This window comes from Paroedura picta, chromosome 5 (genome assembly GCF_049243985.1).
Source record: "Paroedura picta isolate Pp20150507F chromosome 5, Ppicta_v3.0, whole genome shotgun sequence".
NCBI lineage: Eukaryota > Metazoa > Chordata > Lepidosauria > Squamata > Gekkonidae > Paroedura > Paroedura picta.
The window spans coordinates 77749242-77770359 of NC_135373.1; the positions used below are offsets into that span (position 1 = coordinate 77749242).

Here is a 21118-nt window from a genome sequence, read left to right on the forward strand (position 1 = left end):
ATGCCCCCCCTAATGTTTTTCTAGTTAATTATTCAATCCACAATGCTGAGAAATGCTATCAGTGTCACTATTTGAAATATTGAAAGTGATTAACATGTAAACAGCAGTCACTTTTCTGCAAAACCATTCTGTTCCTTTAGCCTACCACCCAAATGTGGATGTCACCATAAAGTCTCTAAGTTGGAGTATGAGTAACATAGCACTAAAGAGAGAAATCGTTTAAAATAAAAAATGAGAATGTGATTGTTGTAAGATCTATGTGGAAACATCTTATGTGGCAATCATAGGGAAAATATGAGGAGGAGGGGACATTGCTGGCCAGGACAGTGTTTTTGTGCTGAGCTAGATGGTAGCACACAAGAAAAGCAGCAGCATTCAGTCCACCTTATAAATGGGTTCTGGTGTTGCTACTCATCTCCTGCTATATTTTGTTATGTATTGGTTTGTATGGGTTTGATTCTTACACATTCCTATTCTTACACATTCCTATTCTTACACATTCTTACACATTCATACACATTCTTACACATTCAGCCAGCTGGATGTGACCTAGGCAGAGTCTGCACTTACTTTCTTTATTCCATTGTCAATCCTGTTGAATTCAGATTGATTTGAACTCGGGTCTTCCTCTTCCCCCCCTCCCCATTGAAACAGGAAAGTGTTCTGCACATGATTAGGGTAGGTCAGAAGGGGGGGGGAGCAAAACCTCTTTCTTTCTTTTCTTGAAGGGGGGGAGAGGAGTCAAGCAGGGAGCCGCTTTCTTTTCTTGGAGGGGGGGGGGAGAAAGGATTGAAGAAGGCAGAGGAGTGAGAAAAAATCCAAAACTGACAGAAGTTGAGAGAAATTAGGTGCTTCTCCTTTAAGGCAAGCTTGTCACATGTCCAACTTTGGCCAATCAGGGCGTCTCTACCACAGAACTTCAAAACAGCTGCTTTCTCTAATCCAAATCTTGAAATATTGAGCATTAAAAGCACTCTAAGATATCGCACAATAAAGGTAGGGTCACTCTGGATCCATCCTTCTTGCTGCAGAAGGAAAATTTAAATTGCCCAAGATCAAAATGGAAATCGCATTCTGTGTAGACGGCAGGGACTGAATCAACCTGGGATTGGAATAAAAGCTCCGTGCAGTTTACACCCTAGTCACAGTTCTCTTTCAACTATTATCACAGACCACGGCCTATTCCGCACACGTAGGATAATACACTTTCAATGCACTTTCAAAGTAGATTTTCCTGTTCCGCACAGGAAAATCCAGCTGCCAAAGCACATTGAAAGTGCATTATCCTATGTGTGTGGAATGGACCCAGTTCACTCAAAGCTTTCTCAGCCCCACCTACATCACCTATTGTAGGGAGAGGAAGGGAAACATGTTCGTAAGCTGCTTTGGGACTCCTTTAGATAGTGAAAAGTGGGTTCTTCATTTCAGGAACAAGTATTTCAGGTAGTGGAAAATCTAGATTCTGGGGCAGAAAATAATTTATTGTCTCAAAATGCACACCCAGAGACACACATATACTTCACAGATTGAGTTTTAGATGTATCTTTAGCCATGAGCCAGGAGATAAAAATCCTTTATTAAGGAAAGAGGAAATTAAAGTAGCAGGGTATGTGAATGAAGACATTTTGTTATTTGGAAAGATCAGGGCTTGGAATGGGATATCTCCTAAATGGTTCCAGCTTTTTATTTTTATGCCTTTGCTTTGCTTCTGCCTTGATGTCATTTTAAACTTGCATGAGATGAATCATGAAATGAGATACCCAATGGATAAATAAAGGAATGTCTGCATATATGAGGAATGTAAACATTCATTTAAAAGATGTTTGGAACAAACTCTATTGTTTTAAACCAGGCCCAGAATATGAAAAGAACAAGGATTTTTGCATTCCAAAATAAAGGACGATAAAAGGAAAACTATATTAATTCTTGTCTAACAATTTCCCACAAAATGAGAAATTGGTTTCAACGTTATGCTTCTCTTACCATATTGATTGACAGACTTTATGGTGGTGCTATTTCAAAACATCTCCATTTATTGACTGGACAGGGTTGCACTACTAAGTATCTCTGGTATCTGCAGAAATGAACATTTGTCCTTTATCAAAACCAATGAACTTGTTACATTATTTTGCAGGCTCTTCCTAAAGAATTATTTTATATCTACCAATAGCATCCCCATTTATTTTGCACAGACCTCTGGAACAATATTGGTTTTCCTGTCCCTTAATTTATTAGCAATGTGTAGCAGTTAGAGACTTGGAATATTTAACTGTGCTCAGCTGGACTATGAAATAGTTTACTGCAGAGCAATGTTTTCATTTGACAGTGGTCTTTGTTTGTTTGAGCCAGCCTTTGTCCTTGGATAGCCACATGCAGCTCCCTGCAAAGAATCAGTGGCAAGCCATTTCTCTCTGTTGCAAGGTTGTTGGAGATCAAAATAAATCCTATCCTTTTGTCAAAAAGATCCTTTATAAGTTACCAGATACAAATGCTAAAGACATTATAAATACCAATTGTCCTCTTTCTGATGGATCTGTCTAATAAGTATGGAGTATGTGCAGTATTTAGAGGGTGAGACTGAAAACTGGAAATTTACCTGGGTTTTCAACAGCTTTATGGCAGATTGGTCCTTCAACAAAGATGGCATTCTGAGGTCTTTTAAACAGATATGTTCTTGTTGATTTCTTGGCAGATTTAAGTCCACTGTGATATGGGTTTCAATTAGTTTGATCTTTCGCTTGACTTCTAGTGTGGAAAGGGGTTTGTTATCAAAGGGTAGAATGTGCAAAGTGTAAATTCACAGGCAGATCATCTCTCACAGAGCTTGGGGAAAATGTACTGCAATGACCTAGTTACCTGAAGAATCCTCAGAATTGAGACAGTGATCTCACAGGTGTTAGGAAATATATAACTTGCTGTTACAAAATCACAGGAAATTCTGACCTCTCTATCAGAAGATGCTAAACCCAGAACTGGGGGTAGAGTACATAAGTAGCCATTTAAACACCTCAATGAAAATGGTCTCTGCAAATGGTGGAAAAGGCTTTGAAGCTAGAGAGAACATCTTAGGAGGTAAGAAGAGGGTGGATTCATTAAGCAAAAGCATTGGGCCCAAACCCTCCATTTTGAAATATATCTCAACGCTTCCTTTCCTAATTCTAACCCATGGACGGAAAAATGGAACTAGAAAATTCCTAACTCTTTTCAAAATGTATGCTGGATGAATAATTTCAATATATCCTTATCCATTGTTGTTCCTCTATATATTTATGAAACAGCCTAGGGAGCGGGACGTGTCTGGCCTTCCAAGTTGGAATAGGGCCAATCAGGGTGCAGCCAGCTTTGCCCTGATTGGCCCTGCCCCTGCAGCTCCCGCCCTCCGTCCCTGACTCTAGCCTCTGTGCTCTCAGACGCCTCCGTGCCTGGAGCCAGCAGCAGGTAAGGGGAGAGGCCCTGGGCAAAGGGTTGTGGTTGAGGGCCTCCTAATGAGGGCCTCTTGGTCTGCTAGGCTGGGCCTGCTCAAGAGGGCCTCCCGACCTGCTGACTGCTCATTAAGGACTGCTAAAGAGCTGACTAGCTGACTGCTAAGGAGCTCTGTCCTGGCCCTGCTAACGAGCTGCCCAGCCCCCACCTGCCCCACTTCATTTGGCTGCAAGCTGCGGCCCAAAGCCACCTTAAGCTGCCAGGCCAGTGGCTAGGGGAGGGGACCCTTTCAAGGCCCGTTCTTAGGAATAGGCTTTGAAGCTAGTATTAGTAATATTTGCCTCACTTTCTATACTACAATCATACCAAAGAAAAGACAGAGGGAAAGTTTCAAAATGCAGGCATTCTAAAATGTAAGCGTCTATACTGGCCTGTCTAGAAGTATATGCAAAACTGTGCCCATCTGAATCTACAAGAAACCACCCTCTGTTTAATAATGCTGAGGTGGGTAGCTGTGTTGGTCTGGACAAAGGCTAAGTCCAGCGACACCTCTAAGACCAACAAAGTATAATTCTGAGTATAGCTTTCCTGTGGATGCTGGAATTAAATTTTGTTGGTCTCAAGGTACCACTGGACTCAAACTTTGTTCAATAATGCATGTGATTGATTTTGTTCCATTCAGGAGCCTTTTTTAAGATGTTGTGTTGGGAGGGATTGGAGATGTTATTTATGGAGACTCACTTGCTGACTACACCTCCCCCAACTAATTAAAACATTTATGAGCATAATCTTACAGCAGCTGAGCTCATATAAAGGGAACTTGCGATCCTCTCCATGCACACAGCTGTCATTTCTCCTGACCTGGCATTACAGGCATTTGAGCTGAAATGGTGACTGTGCACGAAAAGACGTTGAGTAAGGCATACTCTTGGTACCCAGAAATGAGAGAACATCCGGAAAAGGTTTTTGTGAGCTCAAGAAATTGCTCAGCCACAGCAACCCTGCAGGTTCAGTGTCTGGTCCAGTGAAAAGGACGATATTCTTGAGCTTTGAATTATCAGCCTCTGCTTCATTTCTCTGTTCTCCAGTTTTCTTAGGTAGTGCTGAGCCATTTGTCACATCTGATTGTTAATTTGTGTAAATGGGAATCACTGTACTGGAGAGTGGCCTTGTTTAATAACTGAAAGACCTAAATTCAAATTCCAGGTAGTTCATGTAGTTAGAAATTCTTGGGGCTATTCCACACAGCGCTAATGTTTTTTTAAGTCTTACTGTTGTATAATGCTATTTTGTAAACATTATGCACAATGTTGTACACAATCCGCAACACTCCCGCAAAAAGCGCTTCGATGTAGCGCTTTTCATGGAATCAAAAAAAGTGGATTCCCCCTAAAAAACCCGCTTCACTCCTAAGAACAACCTGCAACACATCCGAAAAAGACATGTGTGTTCTCAATAAAGCGGTAGAAAAAATGTCCCTCCCTAGCTCTTGCCTCCCGAGCTTCCGGAGATGCGATTGCCATTTTTCCCCCTTAAACCGGCGAAAGCAACAAATAAGCGAGGCTTCTTTGGCTGAAGTCCCCCCACAGAAGTGCTTAACAGTAAAACAAAGCTCCCTTCTGCAATTGTCTTTAATCTTTCCAAGCACAATACAGCCCCCTGTTCGACACTGCCTGTTATTTTCAGCCAGAAATTGCACCCATTGGGGGGGGGGTATTTTTTTACTTAAATGATTAAGCGCCAGCTCCTAGGCCATATGAAAAAGGTCCTTCTGAAACATTGAATGAACAAATATTGGTTGTTATTGGTGTTTTCGGGCTTTAAAAAAATAGTTTTTAAAGGGAAAGGCACTTTCCAGGAGCACGAACACAACAGTTCATTGGCTGTTCTGTTTGATTGATGGCCAGGGGCGGGAAGAAACATGGAAAAATATTGCCTACTTTGTTGCAATTCCGGCGAGACTGGAGACTCGTGGGTAACAAAAACAGTGTTAGTGGGAGAGCCTTTTTTCCGCTAGAAATGGCTGTGTGCATTGTCAAGACCTGCCGCTATTAATTGAAGCACTTTATGATAGCGCTTACATTTGTCTACATTGGCGGTTGTGCGGAATGGCCCTTGGGAAAGCCATCCTGTTATATAAATGAGAATATTAATCATCTTCCTCTCAGAATTTTTGATGACATCAGTAAAGATAATTAAATATATTGTGAATCAGTAGTATATACTATTATAATAAAAAGTGGCTATTTCTTAGTCCACTTCTCACGTTATCGGCAACTCATCAGGCTGGCCATACTCTGGACCTGCTATTTGGTGCGGGGATAGAGGTGACTCTGGATGTGGCTCTGGTCGTTCCATGGTCAGACTACTACTGGCCCGGCTCAAGTCCTCACCCCTCCTCCAGTTGGGCGGTAGACATATTTTAGTCCGCCCGTGGAGACTAATGGATCCTGTTGGATTCCAAATACCTCCTGGCAATTCGTTGGACGCCATGGTGGATGATTGGCGGTCCCACCTGGCAGATTCCATCAACACGATTGCTCCTAGACATCCTCTCTGCCCTCGACTCAAACGGGCACCATGGTATACCTTGGGAGAAGAAGAGGGAATTGAGATGACTAGAGCAAGTGTGGCGGAAAACTTGCAATGAGGCTGCAAGAACATCTTATCGCACACTTATGAGGGCGTATGAGATGGCAGTAAAAGCAGCAAAACAAGAATATTTTGCCGCGGAAATTGCATCCGCAAGCTCTCACCTGGCCCAATTGTTTAGGGTAGTTTGATCATTGACCGACCTGGAGGATGGGAGCCAAAATATTAGGAGATTGGATCTTGGCTGTGAGGCATTAGCGAGCATTTTTGTGGATTAAGTCTTGTTGCTCCACTGTGATTTTCCCGCCATGCTTGATACAGTAAATGAACTGGAGGCCTGTTGGCCGTCTTTGGATGTGGTGTTTGATGGCTTCAGACAGCTCTCTATATCCAAAGTGGACAGGTTGCTAGGGCAGATGCGGGCGACCACTTGTCCTCTGGATTTCTGCCCTTCTTGGCTCCTCAAGGATAGGGTGCCGGGGGTAAGAGAGCAGCTCCAAGATATGTTAACTGCTCCCTCTAATCAGGGGAGTTTCCAGAGCTGTTGAAGGAGGCGGTGATCTGCCCGCTCCTCAAAAAACCATCGCTGGACCCACAAGACCCAGCCAGCTACAACCCAGTTGTGCATTTAGCGTTCCTGGAAAAGGTAGTTGAAAGGGCTGTGGCGAACCAGCTCCTGGAGGTCCTGGAGGAAACATTGGTGCTCGATCCATACCAGTCTGGCTTCCGTCCTGGCCACGGGGTGGATACGGTGCTGGTCACCCTGACAGATGATCTCTGTTGCCAGCTGGATTGAGGCGGTTCTGCTGTGTTAGTTCTATTAGATCTGTCGGCCACATTTGATGTGGTCGACCACAAACTACTAGCATGCCGCCTCCCCAGTACGGGGATAAGGGGTACAGCATTACATTGGATACGCTGTTTCCTCCTAAACCGGATCCAGAGGATTGCATTGGGGGATGAGATGCCGAGCCCATTTGGGCTCTCTTGTGGAGTTCCTCAGGGCTCGGTGTTCTCCCCCATGATCTTCAACATCTTTATGCGCCCTCTGGCCCAGCTGGTGAGGAGTTACAGTTTGGGTTGTCATCAGTATGTGGATGACACCCAGCTGTAGCTCCTGATGGACGGCTGCCCAGACTCCCCCCCAGATCCATTTGCCAGATGTTTGGAAGCCGTGGCTGGGTGGCTCGAGCAGAGCTGCCTGAAACTCAACTCTGCCAAGATGGAGGTCCTGTGGTTTGGTGGGAAGGGAGCAGTTTAGGAAGCCCTCCTACCCACCTTGGCCGGAACGCAACTGCCCATCGTGTCCCAAGCCAAGTATCTGGGACTGACCTTGGATGCCTCATTAATGCTGGAGGCTCAGGTTAAGAAAGTAGCGGGCCATGATTTTTCCCAGCTCCACAAGGCCCGGCTACTAGCACCCTATCTGTCTCCTGACCACTTAGCCACAATGGTCCATGCGATGGTCACCTCCAGAATAGATTTCTGCAACTCGCTCTACGCAGGCCTGCCCTTGCACCTGATCTGGAAACTACAGCTGGTGCAAAATGCAGCTACTAGGGTCCTCACAGGAACATCATGGAGGACCTACATCCAGCCTGTGCTGAGGCAGCTGCATTGGCTACTGATTACTGGCCGGATCAGATTCAAGGTTTTGGTTTGAACCTTTAAGGCCCTCTGCGGTCTGGGACCCACATACTTGAGGGACCGCCTTATGCCCTTTGACCCCCGCAGGGCCTTGCGCTCTGTAGGTACACATTTGTTGGTTGTTCCCTGCCCCTGGGTGGTGTGTTGGCCTCGAACAGGGCCAGGACCTTTTTGGTCCTGGCCCCTAACTGGTGGAATGAACTCCCGGAAGAGCTGCAGGCCCTGTGGGATTTACCAGCTTTCCGCAGGTCCTGCAAAACGGAGCTCTTCCACCAGGCTTATGGTTGAGGCAGGCACCTCCAGGGTAGATCACCCCCCCCCTTTAGGGTTATGCTCGTGGTGATTCTCTATTCCTTCCCTGAGGTTATGAACTATGCAGTTTCAATGCTGCCGTCACTTGGATTAAGTTGGGTTAGATGTTTTATTGTATTAGGGGGTTTTATATGTGACCCGCCACAAGCCTTGTGGGAGTGGTGGGCTATACGTCAAAGTAATAATAATAATAATAATAATAATAATAATAATAATAATAATAATAATAATAATAATAATAATAATAATTTATCATACTTCTATACCGCCCTCCCCGGAGGCTCAGGGCGGTTTACATTATAACAGAGAACCATACATAAAACAGTCTGTAGAACATGTACATCAATAACCAACAATTGCAACCAAACACAACACAGTATAACAATAAACAATCATAATAATGACCTGTGCTTTCCCCAGTGCACTGGTTCCAGCTTGAAGACTGGATCAGATTAAAGGTTATGGCTCTTAACTTTTATAGTCCTCAGCCAGGGTTTCATGAAACTCTGGGGTTTCTTGATGGTTCTGGAAGGGTTCCCTGAATGGGTGGGAGTTAATAAATTTAAAATATATTTTTAAAATTTGTTAGATGTTTACCAGGTGATATGACCATATATGGTTATGTCACCCCCCCCAGCCCCAGCAAATGATAGGCCTGGAGAGAGTCAGAAGGAGAGGTGGCCATATTTGCAGCTATGCTTCACAATAATATTCTGCATGATTTCGTGATTTCTGGGGTTTATTGAAGCCTGAGGAATGTTTCAGGGTTTTCTTAATGGTAAAAAAATTGAGAAAGGCTGCTGTAAATGGACTCAAACTGTCCCCCAAGAACACTGAGATCCACTGAGCAAAATTTGCTCAGGATCCCCACCTCCAAAGAACTTTAAGTCGCATCAACTAAATGGAATGCTCTGCCCAGTGAGACCAGGGCCCTGTGGGACCTCAAACAGGTCAGCAGGGTCTGCAAAACAGAGCTGTTCCATCAGGCCTATCATTGTGGCCCTAAACAACATTCAAAACCTGCTGGTCTCACTGTCCAATATCCACCTAACTTATCTATTTGACAGTATATACTAAATGCCCCCCTTTTCTCCCGGGAGGAAGGAGGAGGCTTTGAATAAATTAACTCCTAATTTTTAGGTTCTTAGAAAGTTAAAATTAAACTTTTTCTGAATTCTATTGTATATATTTATGTTGTATGTTTTAATTAATGTGATCTACCCTGAAGCTTCAGGGAATGGCAGACTATAAATATAAAAATAAATAAAACAATAATGGGCAATACCATTTCAAATTGCATGTGTGTGGAGAAAGTCACAGTTAATTCTCCTCCACGCAAAATATCTGTGCAAACAAACAAAAAAATTTCACAAGGATAGGAAATGTTGTACCCCAGCTATCTTTGTGCTTCTCATGTTTTCCATTATTGATAATGAGCTGTGACCAATGTTGACCATGCAGGGGCCACCGCACTTGCCAATGTATCTCTTACACAAAGCCAAAGTCTGCCAACCCATAGCAGATATTTTGCAATTGTCTCAGTTCATCATGGCAGCCATTTATTAGTGGCATCCACTAATTTTTCAGGAATCCTGAAAGTGCTTACATGGTCAATGAAGCTGAAAACTATCGTTTTCACTGGAAACTTAAAGTGGGACATTAGTTTCTGGAAGCAGTGCTACCATCACAACTTGTGTCAAGGAATTCTGAAAGTGCCATGGTATGGGAAAAGCATGGTTAATAATAATAACAATGAAGACTATATCGAGTAATCAGCTAATATATCTGCTAAAATAATCAGGAGCTTTAGAATTGCATAAATAAAGCCATATAAACTGGATTAAAATGTGCCCAAGAATTCTGTAAAATGAAGTTACAATGAGGTCCAGCAGAGGGCAGTATTGCTACAGTTGAAATGACAGATTAATCTTTCATCAAGTTAGTGCACTAAACAGTTAGGAATAGGCATTTTTTCTGGGATTTTTCAGGATTGTGGGATAGCCACAGTTAAAGGACATTTAAAGGGACTGTTATTGTTTTATATATGTTCAGTGTTAATTCACAGTTTGCAGAAGGTGTTTAAAGGGACTGTATTTAGAGTTAATTCATGGCTTAAAGAGAGCTTTCGATGGGACCCTTTAAAAGTCTTTCCTCCCTCCATTGGAAACATGGAGGTTGGTGGCAGCTTTTGGGGTCTCCCATAAAATGGACCCCTAGTTCAACTTTTTCAAACTTGGGGTTTCTATTGAGCAGAGGCACTATTTATTTATTTATTTTATTTTCAAATGTTTAGACCGCCACTCCCAGAAAAATGGCTCATGGTGGTTTACAAGAATCTAAAACCCCCATAAAACAGTAAAATCCCAATAAAACCTCAAAATTGCAGTAAAACACAACAGCAGGATGAGCCACTAGACTGTTCCCACCCCTGGCCCCCACATCCACAATCACAAATCACCCAGGGTGCAGCTACATATATGTCCAGGTGGCTATTATGGGCCTGCACAGGGCTATGCAGCTATGCTACTAATTTAGTGACTTTACCTCACCCCCACCCCCAGCCCCTGGATCCATTCCCCATTATATCCTATGGGGATCATTGACTAAAATGGATCCCATAGTATAACAGAGATGAAAAAATTCAGGATTCACAAAAAATCCTGAATACTACCCTAGTATTGAGATTTGGGAATCCTGTGAAATATTGATTTTTTTGGACTCAATATACCTGAATCTGAAAAACTGATTTGGGTTTTTTTGCACACCCCTTGTTAAGAGCAGCAGACTCTAATCTGGAGAGCTGGGTTTGATTCCCCACTCCTTCACATGAAGTCTGCTGGGTGACCTTGGCATCATAGTTCTTTCAGAATTCCCTAAGCCCCATGTACCTCACATGTACCTTTCAAGTCTCAGGATGCCATTGCATGATAAAGTACCAAAATCACAGTGCTTTAACGTTTTAACCCTGAATACCAAAAAACCAAATAAAAATGCTGTATTAAACTTCTTGGGGAATATGCTCAAGCTCAGAGAGGAAGGCACAACAATTTCCCCAAAATTTTAGAAGAGCTTTTCTTTTTTAAAAAATGGCTTTTTGGTGGTCAGGGTTGAGCTTTTAAAGCTACACTATTTAATTTTATTTTTTGCATTGTAAACCTTCCTAGTGTTAAAAATTCCAGCCATGCAAAATGCTTAAATAAATACTCATCACTAGATGGCATTGAAGTCAGGATAAATTTCAGTTTGGTTGCAGTTCAGTTATAATTCCGCCAAAAGCCTTTGCATGAACAGATCACCATCACAAATAACATACACCAGAAAACAAAACTAAAAATTGTGTATCAGCACAAATGTCCCCTGGATGAGAACGGGGTTATCAACTGGTCTGATGAAAAATAGGATGTTATTGACCAGGTGATGTTATTGCCTTGCAGGGGGATATTGACCGCCTAATGAGGACACTGACAACCATAATTTGGCGTAAAATATTTGGCCACAGCCTTTATTCAACACTGAGCGTGGCAAGCATGGGAAGAGAAACTTGCCCTCTTTTGGTCAGCCGACCACAAGGCAGCCCACCACAGCCTGCCCCTCAATGGCTATCCAGTCCAAAATCCTGGACATAATGGCAAACTGAAAAAGAGGGGGTGGGCAATGCCAATGCCCGTGCCAAACCTGGCAAAGTGCCGTATGGCAACCAATGCGACAAAATGGCCTGGTGTTCAGCTCAATGTTTGCAACTGTAGCTAATCCAGTGTCCCTTGATAGTCAGCCAATGCTTTGAGGAATACAGACATCTGCCAGCACGCTTGCACAGGAAGTCCAGCATTGCAACAATGTCCAGGAAACCAGCTGCCTCCCACCATATTGTCCAAGCCAGATGATGCCTCTGGGCACCCAAATGGACCACTCTGTACTCTTACAGCATGCCATCCTATCTACCGCATGGCGTCATACTCTGTAACCAGCATTAGGCGTTGACTGCCGTCCTGAAGGAAATCAAAAGGTTGTTACTGGAAAACAGTAACATGGTCACCCTCGCACGCCGATTGGTGCTGACCCATCCCTCCTGGTGCCCCCAGGATACATTGTTAGACACCCGTAGGCAGTCCTATTGTGGCTAGATGCACCCTACCACCTGCCATCTGAGTGCTGTGCCGCCTGACCTGGGCAGATCACCCTCAGCTGATGCCCTGCTCTATATCTACTGCATGTCCTGCTGAAGCTCTGGACATGTTCCCCTTGAGCACCAAGGGCCAGCCCCCCCTTTGGTTCCCTAATTCCAACAGGTTGCAGCCCATGGTGACATTGTGAACTACCACTGATGTGCATACACCTTCTGATCCCCAGATGTCATACAGGGGTAACCCCATGTGCCAGCATACTGAGACCTGACTGGAGCTGCTAGTAGCCCAGCCATGAAACCACCCCCCTGAACCTGCAGTATGCTTAGTCTCCAGTGTTCAGGTAGGTGGGGTCCATTGCCACATTCCCAGGCCAGTGGCCATGCTGGTCCCAAGATGCCCCCCCAAACTCATGCCAGCCATGTGACACTCCCCCCAAACCACTTGTCTGTCCTGGCCTCAGACATCATTTAAGCGACCTCCCTGAAGGCCGTCCAGCTGAAACTAGACTCTCTAGTCAAAGGGGACCCCATCACTCCTAGAATTTGAATCCAAGCAACCCCAGGCCCTCATGCTGTATGGGGTGGAGGTGAGGACAGGTGACAGGTTTGCAGCCACCTCCTCCCAAGGCTAAGGTGACCAGATTGTCCCACTTTTGGAAGGACATCTGGGGGTACATGGCAAATTGTACTTATGTTGAAATTAAAAAATATATATATTACAATACCATTTTTGCGTTATGTGCGTTCTATGAAACTTTTTGTTGCTCCATATAGACAAAATTTTAAATCAAGAACCCCTCCCCCCCCGGTCATTGGTGTCCCACTTTACCAATGTTAAAATCTGGTCACCTTACCCAAGGCTGGCCTGGTCAGACAGTATCTTTAAACCGCCCGTGGCGCCACGGGCGCCACGGACTATATAATTCGGTAAGGGGTCTGGAGGTGGGATTAGTCCGTGATGAGGAAGGGTCCGGATTGGACCCTTCCTCACGACAGACAAACGGAGGGACCAATCGGCAGGCGCGAAGCGCCTGCCGATTGGTCCCTCCGATTCCCAGCCGCAGCAACTGCGAGCCGCGCGCAGCGCGGCTCGCAGTTCCTCCTGGCCTGACGCGGTGAGAGGCGCGAAGTGCCTCTCGCAGCGTCAGCCGGCTACCTGAGAGAGCCCCCGGCAGCCGCGCATAGCGCGGCTGCCGGGGGCTCCCTGCCCGGCGGGCTGACACCGCGAGAGGCGCTTCGCGCCTCTCGCCGCGTCAGGCCGCTGCCCGAGGGAGCCCCCGTCAGTCGCGCAGAGCGCGGCTGCCAAGGGCTCCCTCGGCCAGCGGGCTGACGCGGCGAGAGGCGCGAAGCGCCTCTCGTCGCGTCAGCCCGCCGGAGGATCCCTCGGGTAGCCGCCTGACTCTCGCCGCATTGGAAAAGACTCTCGCCCGCAGGAAAAGACCCTGGCAGTCGCGCGGAGCGCGGCTGCCGGCCCCTCCCCGCCTCCCCCGCCGCTACTGACTACACGGAGCTGACTACAGAGCCATCGCCGCGGGACAACACAGAATGTATGTATCTAGATCCCGCTGTATCCCTTTTACAGCGGGCTATATTTCTAGTCTCATATATTTGCAGACCTGGGCTGCAACGCAAAGCCCAGATGACCATTGAGTACAACCAGACAGATCAGGTGCTTAGATATGAAGACTGATCAGCAGTAGTCTGCCCCTTCTCCCTTCAGCTGGAAACAGCACTGGCTTCAGGTGATGGGGAGCCAAATCATGCTGGCATAAATATGAAGCCAGGGAATTCCTGAATGGGATGAAAAGGTACCCACATCAGAAGTGATCTACCAGGTGCTCACCCATCTGCAATCTATCATAACTGAGACTATATAACCAGATGAATGCTTCCCTAGAGCACTGCACCTTACCTTGTGGGTTCCTTAACTTCATTTCCCAGCCCAAAGATCTCCACTGGCTTCTAGGGTGCAGCACCTAGCATCCCTTGTGTCTTAGTCATAAGCAGCCACTTATCATGCCAAGTACATTCCTGCTCGAGCCCTGGGAAATCCCTTGGTATTGCTCTCCCATCCACACCGACAGCACTTCCATGCTGGACCTGTAATTAAAACACCCCCCTCCAAGCCAGTCTGGCCCATTAACCTGGGATTGGCTGCCCTGCCAAACAAGTCCAGGTGATGACACCATTTGTGGAAGGCATGGCCAGTTTGGTGTAGGAGAGCCAGTTTGGTGTAGTGGTTAGGAATGCGGACTTCTAATCTGGCGAGCCAGGTTCGATTCTGCGCTCCCCCACATGCAGCCAGCTGGGTGACCTTGGGCTCGCCACGGCACTGATAAAACTGTTCTGACTGAGCAGTGATATCAGGGCTCTCTCAGCCTCACCCACCCCACAGGGTGTCTGTTGTGGGGAGAGGAATGGGAAGGCGACTGTAAGCCGCTTTGAGCCTCCTTCGGGTAGGGAAAAGCGGCATATAAGAACCAACTCTTCTTCTTCTTCTTCTACCCTAAAGCCATTAGGTGATGCCTGGCCATTGCTGCAGGCTCACCTGGCCACCGGGGAGGCAGCCCCTTTTGCGCCGATATACCCCCTGGGGAAGCCTTCTGGTTGGTGCCCCCTGTAGACTGGCCCTTGCATCACACATCATAATGCCCCTGACTGATGCTCTCCAGGGGCATCCAACGATGTCCCAAGAGCCAGAGCACATGGCACCCCATGAGGCTGCCTGTCTGCCATGTCGCTCCCATGACGCTGCCTGTCTGACCCTGTCATTGCCGCTGATGGTCATGTGTTGGCTGGCCTAAACAATGTTGTAGCCCTGGCCGGTGGCCACGAACCATAGGCAGCCAGCCGAGGGCCACTGGGTGCCCCATTTCCACCCCATGGGGTGGGTGCCTTCCTACCCACCTGCACCAGGAATAAGCAACCAAGGCCAGTGGAGAGTGCTCGCAGCATGTGCTGCCAAAGATGCCATTGCCCCCCATGCCTGCAAGCCAATGGCCACCCCTTCAGGTTTCCCTGGAGACCCTCTGAGCTGGTGCACAATAACCTGCCGCAGTGTGAAGCAAGGGGTTGGACTGGATGACTCCGGAATTCCCTGCCAACTATGTGATCTTGCAAACCCAGACCACTGCTTGAGAGATCCCCGCCAAATCTTTGCATCTACAAAACGGTGATCGCTGCCAGAAGAAGGGGATTGGACTAGATGACCCTGGAGGTCCTTGTCAACTCTGTGTTTATGTGAACAGTGCCTACAGCTCACATCATGGGGTTGGACTAGATGACCCAAGAAGGTCTCTGCCAGCTAAGTGCCCTTGCAACAAACTGTAGCTCTTTGTAGTTCCATCGTTGGATCCCAACCCTCCTTCTTTTTCAGAAGAGAGATGCCCCCCACCAAAGGGCATCTGTTCACCCACCAGCTTATCACATTCTTTCTACAAGTGGGCTCTACCTTAAGGCTTGCAGAACAGCTTGAAGTGGCATCTGTGGTGTTGGCACATGCCCCTATTGAATTCCCAACAGATGCCCCACCCATCCTTCCTACCCATGGGCTTAATTTCTGTCTTGTTCTGTCCTCCTGACATATGGCCCCACTTTCATGTTACAGGTGTCATGGTCCTTTAAGTCCAACCTCGCCTGGATGTTGTTTAAAGACCACTTGCGAGACTACTTATCATATGCAGCAGAATTCTTGCTCCCCATCCATGCCTGTAGTCACACAGCATAATCTCAAGCTTGATGGTCAGCCAAAAATTGGCTCTCAGGCCCTGCAGACAAAGCCTGATGGGGCCCTGGTGACAGAGTGGATTTTTGGTATCCTGGACCCCATGGAGTCACAGGTGAACATGATGAGGAACTGCCATTTCCACAGTGACCCATGAACCTGAAAACCACCTCTGGCAGGCTTGGTTGTGCAAACCCTTTCAGTAAAACCCCGTCTCCCATGGATGTTTCCTCCCCCACGGCTGGTGGTCCAGATGATCAATGCCACTAAGATGGGCCCGCAAAAAACCTGCCCCAGTCCTGCCCCAGTTGTAGAACTGAAGCCAGGATCCACCACAGCCCCAAATGATGGGCCCAAAGGTTGTAGAGTGAAACCACCCCCTGTATAATTGTTGGAACCTGTAGGGAGTGGGGGTGGGAGGTAGAAAAATAATTTCCCCCACCTAGACCCCCCTTCCTTTATTAAGGTGGATGATCTCAATGCCACGCATCTTAATAGCTCCAGCATCCCATGAATCGCAGGGGAACCTGCTGCCGCTACACCATGAAATGTGCCTGTCCCGTCCCTGGTCCCAAGGCCCTGGAACCAGCAGCCACCACCAGCGTAGCCCAGTGTTCCTGCAAAAACGGCCCCACAGTGTGTTTAGCATCCCTTCTCCCTCAAAAAGTAAAATAAAATAAAATCGCTGGGCTTTGCTGACGCCGCGAGGAGGTTGGGCCAGGAAAACGGCTCCTCCCACCAAGCAACGCGTTTTCGGGCACCCTGAGGGGGAAAAAAGGCCGAGCAATGTCAGGCCATCCGTTTAACTGACGCCTAACTTAGCCACGCCCCCTGTTGCCATGCCAGCACACACATTGACCAAAGGATGCCAGGGCTGGGAGTCCTCTCCCACCAGCCAGGTCCCTGTCGGCGTTCCTCCCCCGCAGCGGCAATGGCCCCCTTCAGATAAGTCTTGGGGGATTTTTCACTTTCATGCTGGGGCTGCCCATTTTTATGCAGTGAAAGGTCTCTTCACACTTGAATTGTAGCTCAAAGGTAAGTTGTTCACAAGTTGCATTAGCATTGTATGGACATTGGAAACAGTGTTCCTAGCAAGAAGTCTTACAGCACAATCCTAATTACAGTTCCATCCCCCTAAACCCAATGAAAGGGTTCTTTCTCCTTAGGAGTGCATGTTCATACTGAGCTCAAAGTCTAATCTATTTTGCCTATATGTAATTTTTGAAACAACAGGTGGAAAGAAGCAGCCAATAACCCTGAATTCTTGATGTTTATTGTAACCAATATTTGTAATACTGGACTGTCTTAAGTCAGAAAATGAATTTCAAGCACTGACATGTAAAGTCAACCTTTTAGGACCCTATCAAAGTAACTTCTCCCTACTTAACAATAGGTATAAAGTTTATGACTCTGAAAACAAACAACAACTACACAAATAGAGATATAAAAATCAAAAACACTGTATCGTATATGAAAATTCAGATAGAGAATAAGACTATATACATAAATATTTATATAGCACATGGATAGAAGTGATTACAGTTTCCCGCACTGAACATTTATGAAATAACAATGCATTGAAGAATACTGGTTAGGGCGCTTTCACATTCCTTGTGTTTTCCTTTCATCCATTTGAGACACAATGGAAGACTAATCAGCGACTGAGATAGTGCTTGTTCAGTATTTTAAATCAAAACTATATATTTGCAGGATCAGAAGTTGGGCCGGCATAGACATGATGGTACTCACCAAAAATCATTTTGTGGCAAGCAAGCACTAGCTAGCCAGACCATCACATTTAAAATGTACTTACCAAATCTTTGAGACTCTTAGTATGATGATGATCACTCTTATAAATGTTTATCCATTTTGTGACTTGGGTGGGGATCAGGCAGTTTAGGAGAGTAACACAGGCACACCAATATATAGAGTGCCTATGAATGCTACATGTAGGATGGATAGTGCATTTTGATAACTAAAAAGCTAGCATTTCTGAATGGGTGGCCCCAAGATCATTTTCTCTCTCTAAGTACAGTGCTTCTAATAAGAAACATCATGTCAGGGATATGGCCATGGTTTTTTTGGGGGGGAGGATAATTCTTCAGACTATGCTAAGCTCAAAGTCCTTCAAAAATCAAGGATGACCAGTTTAGAAAGAGACAAAAGCTTATGTTTGAAAGTAGGTATAAGGAGGTATCATTGAAGAATTTATCAGCACAACTCCATTTCAGTGATGATACGTCGATTAATAGAACTTTCTGCTTAATGTGTAAAATGCTTATCAGAATTGGTGTGCACAGCTTATGTGTAAAGCCTGGTTTGATTGTACTTGCTAGCTTCATGGACAGCTGTTTTAAACAACTGTTTCTTTTGTTTGCTCCTCTGTGTCTATGTGTATACACTATACGTATATATAGATACCCTTAAGTTTAGCAGTTACACTTGAGAGTTTGATGATCTCAGTTTTTGGATAACTTATAAATATTCTGGCCTCGATTTCTCAGTTTTAAAAGGCACCTGGGTAACTCTTGAACTTCTGCATTGCCTCCCAGTACTTGAGAAATGGTGGTTATCAAAAGAATAACAGTAACAGTTGTGAGCACTATGGGCACTGTGAACTCTGCGCATCCCCAGCACACACCTTTCTGTAATTCTCTCCTGGCCCAGAAGAGCATGGCACAGGTTTTGATACATAAATAATTCACCCTTATAAAAGAGTGCTTTCATATTCCATAGGTTCCTAGTGACATTACTAGTAAAGTCTTTGGAATCTTCTAGTTATTGTCTAGAAGTACTGTCCCCATCTTCTATGGTCAAAAGTCTTTTTCTCTCTTTGTGTGGATGATGGCAGTTGACCATTTTGAGTAGGAAAAGACAGATTCCTTTCTCTTCTCCTCCAGATTAATGGGGCTTGGACCCTGGAGAATTGTACACCCAGTCCAGCATTATGAGGGTCATACTCCCGATCATAAAGATGATGCCGACAATGAGGAACATCAAAGCCTGAGGAGGGAAACAAAAGCAAAAATCCCAAATGAATACAAAAGATAGCTGAAAATAGGGATGGGAACAAACTGAAAAAATGTGGTTTGTTTCAGTTTGTAGTGTGCCCTGTTTGTGAGTCATGAACCACTATGTATTCCTAGATGTCAAAAATTGGTTTGGTTTGTGATATGGTGGAATGGCATACCAGAGATACCAAAGTCACAGGGGATCTCCAGCTGACTCTCCTCCATCTGCCATCTGAGTTTGGAATGGATTTATGGAGTCCACGTTATGACCAAAGAAGATGTTGCCAGGAAAATGCTTTTCAGGGAAATGACAGGCACATATTCAGAGTGTATAGAATATAACCTGTGAAAGTTAGAGACCACAAACTTGCAAGGGACCTTCCCTTGATGCTCCTCTATTTGCCCTCCTCTACTTGTCCTCTACTTCTACAGATTGGACTTAGGGGGTTTGAGTTATGGGCTCCCCCAAAGAAGATGCCTCCAGGAAAGTGCTTTTGGGGGAAATGTCAGGTACAAAAGTATATAGAATGGATTCATGTAAGCTACATATACCAAATTCACAGGGAGCCTCCCCTGCTTTTGAAGTCTGATAAACATTTTGATTGAGTGGTGACACTCTGTATGGAAATGTATGGTTTGTGTTGGTTTCATGAATCACCCAAAATTCATCACATGAACCACCCAAAATTCATCAAAAACTTTTGTTCTTGAGATGGTTTGTACCCTAGTTGAAAATATTGGAGTAATCAAACCCATTCATGGCCTACTTACTCCAATCTTCTGAGGTGACCTCATAGGCTCTTTTTTGACAATACGAAGGTAGAAGGCAGCAGGAAGAATAAAAATCAGCATTGTGGCAGCAGAAGCACCTGGGGTAGGAAATGCAAATAATTATGTGGTAAGAGACAGAATGCTTAGGAAAAAAGCAAGTCACTAAATAGAGATATGTTGATTTATCTCTGTAGCACAATATAGTTTTAGGCTCCTACATTTGGGAACATTCCAGAGAAAGTGGGAATTTTGAATAATAATGCTTCACATATCTGTAAATCAATCAGGAAAGCACTGGTACATTTTCCTATGAGAAGAAATTGGTAGTGTAGTGATTGCCAGTGTTTGTACTAGTTGCTCTGATATACTACACGGGGGCATAAAGCATGCTGTCTGTGGATGATTTAAGGCTTTCCTGTATTTCTGGCACTGATTTAATGCAAAATATTTGTACTATCAGACTAGGGTGATGGGACATTGTAACCATCTTGTGGTACCATGATGTGGAACAGTTGTCATAGATCAATTATCCCAAATCGACCTTTGTTATTATACTAATAGAGGCAGCCTTATTGATTAATACATTTATTTGCTGATAGAGAACAATTGTTTAGTCACAGAACAAATTCTCAACTAGATACTGTTGTGGGAGCTAGTTAATGCCCTTCAGCCTTTTAGAGAACTAGTTATTCAAAAACCTTTTGAAGACCTACAGGTCTAGAGGCTCACTTGATAGAAACCACCCCCATGAGAAAACATTCATACACACAGAAAACTAGCATATCCTTGTGTTCTCCGCTGCTGTTGATGCAATCTCTTACTCTTCCTTGCTTGATTCCCTTCATTACCTGAGTTTCCAAGGCTCTGTCCTTAGCTGGATCTTGCTTAACTCATCTATTACTTACTAAATATTTCTAAAGGAAGAAGCTGTTGGGACCTCTTATGGATCTGCCTTCAGCCGTCTTCTGTTCTCTCTACAGATATCAAATCCTATCACTTTAAATTCTACCAAGAGACTGGTAACATCAACTGGAAGTTTGTCCTTCATCCATTAAAGTCATCTGTCTGATAGTTCAATGTATTATCGAATGAGCTTCTAATATTTTCCCCAAGATCCTCAGTGTATGCTCTCCATATCCATTGGTAACATCATCATAATTCTTCTAGAACAGGAAGGCAGCATTGGATTTGTGATTGTTCTTTCTCCTTTGCTCCCCATGTTTAGTGCATATTAAAGTCATTTTCTTTCTTCTTCCCCACAAAAAAACTCTGGTTCATATTCTGGTCAATCCTCGCCTTGATTACCTAGTTTTCTAGAGAAGTACTTCAGATGCTTCACCTCTATCCAGAACTCTGGTGCAAAAGCCAGACATCTCTCATTGCTTTGATCACATAATACTGCTTCCTGCTTGGTGGAATGAGATCCCTAGTGAGATCAGGGACCTGCAGAAACTTGAACAATTCCACAAGGCCTGCAAGATGGAGTTCTTTAGCCAGGCTTATGGCTGGGGC

General features: G+C 45.1%; 1 protein-coding gene and 1 long non-coding RNA gene across 2 annotated transcripts in view; one reads left to right on the plus strand and one right to left on the minus strand.

Annotated features, from left to right (window-relative positions):
- LOC143837992 (uncharacterized) overlaps nucleotides 1-21118 on the plus strand; it is a 137241-nt gene that overhangs the window by 11657 nt on the left and 104466 nt on the right. The gene's annotated exons all lie outside the window — the stretch shown is intronic.
- Nucleotides 17076-21118, minus strand: part of SLC38A4 (solute carrier family 38 member 4) — a 40518-nt gene continuing 36475 nt past the window's right edge. Inside the window, exons 15-16 of the mRNA XM_077338645.1 lie at nucleotides 19607-19704; nucleotides 17076-18827 (exon numbers count right to left, since the gene is read on the minus strand). Coding sequence (XP_077194760.1) covers nucleotides 18726-18827; nucleotides 19607-19704 — 200 coding nt within the window. The 3' untranslated portion in view covers nucleotides 17076-18725. The remainder of the gene's footprint in view (nucleotides 18828-19606; nucleotides 19705-21118) is intronic.